This window comes from Poecilia latipinna, unplaced genomic scaffold (genome assembly GCF_001443285.1).
Source record: "Poecilia latipinna isolate Pla-1442-1.1 unplaced genomic scaffold, P_latipinna-1.0 Scaffold975, whole genome shotgun sequence".
NCBI classification, from domain to species: Eukaryota; Metazoa; Chordata; class Actinopteri; order Cyprinodontiformes; family Poeciliidae; genus Poecilia; species Poecilia latipinna.
In genome coordinates this window covers 345,935-350,064 of record NW_015113591.1, presented here as the reverse complement: position 1 = coordinate 350,064, position 4,130 = coordinate 345,935, and the positions used below count along the sequence as shown (strand labels likewise).

The following is a 4,130-nucleotide window of genomic DNA, read 5'->3' as shown; positions in this document are numbered from 1 at the left end:
AGAGATAAAAAGATGAATTAAAATGAGTCTGCAGCATCTGGCAACGAGAGGCATCTGTGGACTTGGCTGAATCACTAATTTGTTTGTCAGTAGGCCAGCCTGTAAACAACTCAGACTCCCGACACATTCCCACTGAAGCTTGCCAACACAGACGGCCAGGAAATTATCTTCATGACTCGGCTGACGTTGTTTAGATGAGCTGCAACTCCAACAGAATGACACATTTTTACTAAATATTTTACCAAAACATTCCATTGGTTCCATTTCGTGGTTTGGATTCAAAAGTGTACAAAAAAAACATCTAAACACATTCTTGATTTCTAGATTGCGAAAAGATTCAGATTTCAACAGTTTACCATTTTTAGACAATGAAACACAGTTAGAGGCTCTTTCCAGTATAAGCTCAGGATAAAAAACAGCTTTTTAGTCTTTTTACTTCAGCCTTCCACCAGAACAGGCTAGTTGCAGAGACATCCTCTGATACAGCTTAAGACAATGGAAGATGAGGTCAAAGGCAAACTCCACAAACTGGATCCACGTTAGGACTAAACTGTCAGACAGTAAAAAAAATTCCTCCGAATTCCTCTGGCATTTGCAAATAAAGGCCGAAAAAAACAGGAAAAAAATAATAAAAGGAACTGCAATGGAATTTATAACATGAGTGATTAGATTTGCCAAAGGGTAAATATTGCCAAGAGCTTTTTAGTCACAGAATATTTTCTTTCAGATTGTGAAACTGTAAAACAGTAAAGACAAAATGTTGACTGATTAAACCAGATATTCAAATGCACTGGAAAAAGTTTTCATCATTTGCTGTATGGTATTAAAATACAGCATACAGCAATACCATAACAAGCTAGTTGAAGGAAACCTAAAATGTTTTGCGCAGCATGACTGAGATACAATTATTCCACATACTAAGAAATATATGTAAACATCTAAATTTTAAGAAATCAAATACACACACACAAAAAATCTCTTATTTTTGACATTAAACAAATTGACATAATTTGGGTAATCTCAACTGGTCAAGTTCAGTGTGATTTAATGTCAAGCAGTTAGAAGGAATAGTTGTTTATGTCACACAGTGTAAGCAGCTGGTTAACTCAATAAATGCAAAACAGATTTAGAGAAAAAAATTACACAAGAACTTCATGAAATTACTTCTAGGTAAAATTGATATCTTTTAATTCTAACCTTCAGTATCTTCCTCTCAGTCTAGTAAAACCTGACGCTGTGGCCCTTCCTAAAGTTTCCTAAAGCTGCTTTGGTTCTCACCGATCTGGTTGTACATCTTGAAAGCGATGTCAAACTGCAGGATGACCAGCATGAACTGGAACCAGGGGCTCATCTCGTTCTTGGGCATGGGAATGTGCGCGGCAAACACGATGTTGTTAGCTTCGATCCTCTTAGCCATGGCCTCGTCAAACGTCTTGATCTTCTCACACTGGTCAACACCCCACGGCATGAACCACTTGGTCTCCTGTGGGTATTTGATTTTGTCCACACACTTCGTTGCCAGGTATTCCACCGCACTGGTGGGACTGGGAGCTGTGGGACAGATAGAAATACTAGGATGAAGGTTACAATAAGTACTGCAGGAAAGCTTTACTCTGAAACCTCTACAGCCACACGGTTTGAATGAAATTAGCAACTGAACAAGGTGAGTTCAAGTATTTTCTAAAACAACGTAAAGACAGTTCCTGCTCACTGAGGCAATAAGAGGTCAGTGAGGAAGGCGGCACCATGTTCTGCATTCAGATTCATGAGCTTCACACGAAGCTGATAGTTTCTACTCACATGACATCACTAAAACGTTGAGTTCCTGCTGAGAGAGCTCAAAGTACCACGATACTTTTTAATGAATTATCGTGGTAAGCTTATTCACGTGATATTTTAATTGTGTTTCTTATTTAATGGAAACAGTACAACATTAGCGGAATGCCAACAAAGTCTGGCAAACATTTGTAGTGGAAATGCAGCTGCTGTTTCCAATTTATTAAATTAGTCATTATATTTAGCAACAAAAACCATGGGTATCAGCCAAAATCAGAATCGGCAGGTAAGGCTTTTAAAAGATCGGTGATCAGCCAGAAAACTGCAATCAGTGCACTGCTAATTGTCGCAGAACAGCTGACTGCCTTTTTGGGCTGCCTGTCTCTTTCACAAGCCAACCGCAACAGTCGACCACATTGTCTGAGAAGTTGTGCTTAAATAAATGAAGTTGCCACAAAGATGCAATAACAGCAAATGACTTCAACACCCATTGCAGAGCCAGGCCCTGCATTAATCACAGTAGACAGCAAGTAAACATCTCAGAACTGTCTGCACAAAACTTATACAGCAGCTAAAGCTACTATGTACGCATATGTGGCAGAGCAAGATGATAATTAAAAAATAAATCTGTTTCATTTTCAACTTTGAGCATCAACTCCAAATATCAGCATGAGAAAAGCATTTAGAATCCCTTAATACTTTTAAGCAACACATTAAAGTACAAAACAACCAGAGGACACATGCAAATAATAAGACTGAACAAACTTAAGAAAATATTAAACTGTGGTGAATATGGTGATAACAGAAATGATGGCAATTAACCCAAATTTCCATCACTCTTCTCACAATGAGATGATGACTAATTTAATATGACGCAGGTTTTATGTGTGTGGGCCGTGGTTGTTTTTTTTACTATATGCAGTTTTTCAGCATATCCTTCAACTGGACAGGAATATTTTCCTACAGTAATGACCCAATCTCAATAATCTGACCACAGTCCCAAACAAGCCATTTTTTAATAATCAGCACAATATTATACAGTTTATTATTATAAATAAACTAATTATTAAAAAGTGTTAAAATCTTTCTGCTTTGGGTTCATATATCAAACTTAAACAGTACAGATACAGTACTGGAAAAAATAATTCTTCAACTAGTTTTAATTAAAACAAAAAAGTTGCTGGTGTCTGGTGTCTATGGCAACAAAACCAGTTCATTGTAACTTTTTAATGACTTCACCACCTAGCCAACCATCTCCTTACTCAAAACTTTTTATAGTATAACAACAATTGCACAATCAGATTTTAAATATTATGACTTATGTTGAAATTATATATTATATGATATTTGTGTTGCATTATTACATACCAATTCAAAAACGTTACTGCTGTAAACTTAAGATAGATCCACTGGTGTTCATACATGGCAACAAAAGGAAGCCCCCAGGGAGTTTAATTACCCTGGGGTGGACCTGTGAGTCCAGCAGGTCCACAATGATGGCCGCCCCCTCAGCCCGCTTGACCCCATGCCATGCCACCGGGTTTGTTGGGAAACAAGAAGGGAAAAGAAAAAAAAAAGAAAAGGCTTTCTTCTCAATTACTCCCGCAGACCCTGGCTGGCGAGCAAACACAAAGGAATCTGGCTTCATTAAAACCATCTCAGCCAGGAAAAAGCCAAACAAGCCAATTTATCTGAAAAGTAGCTGGAGATGAAAGGGACTGTGGGGAGGGAGTCGGACTCTGGAAGTTCCCAGGTTCAGTCCAAAGACAAACCCAGGTATCTTTAGCAAGAACTCAACCTCTAGCAACTTAGTATAAATGTGTATCAGTGTTAAAAGAAAAAGAGAAAACGACAGACAGACAGAGAGAGAGAGAGAGAGAGAGACAGAGAGAGAGACAGAGAGAGACAGAGACAGACAGAGACAGAGAGAGAGAGAGAGAGAGAGAGAGAGAGAGGATATGAGGAACCCTGACAGCAACTCCTTTTCAGACCAAAGGCAAAACTGAAGATTGACAGCTGGGTTTGGGGGGTTTCTGTGCATCGCTGTCATGACGGGGAAAGAGAAAGAAAAATGTAGGCTCCGTCTTCTACTATAAAGGAATTTGGGGAAAAGGGAAGACGCTCATGGGGGAGTAAAGGGAAGGTAGAGATGCTGCCTGAGGGCCCCACACACACAGCAGAAGATGCGTACAGGAGGAGGTGAGACTGAATAAATTAACTGGAGGAAAGAACTTTTGAGTTTGTTTCAAAGTAGTGCAAATTTAAAGGGGACATCGGTGCTTAATTTGGAAGAACGATCCTGAAGGGGTGATACCAGGGGTCAAAGTTCACCGACTCACCAAGAAAAATAAAAC

The 4,130-nt window shown here is 39.1% G+C and overlaps 1 protein-coding gene across 1 annotated transcript in view; it reads right to left on the bottom strand.

Annotated features, from left to right (window-relative positions):
* The window catches only part of wls (Wnt ligand secretion mediator), a 43,692-nt gene that overhangs the window by 34,846 nt on the left and 4,716 nt on the right, over positions 1-4,130 (bottom strand). The window contains exon 2 of the mRNA XM_015050086.1: positions 1,279-1,551. Coding sequence (XP_014905572.1) covers positions 1,279-1,551 — 273 coding nt within the window. The remainder of the gene's footprint in view (positions 1-1,278; positions 1,552-4,130) is intronic.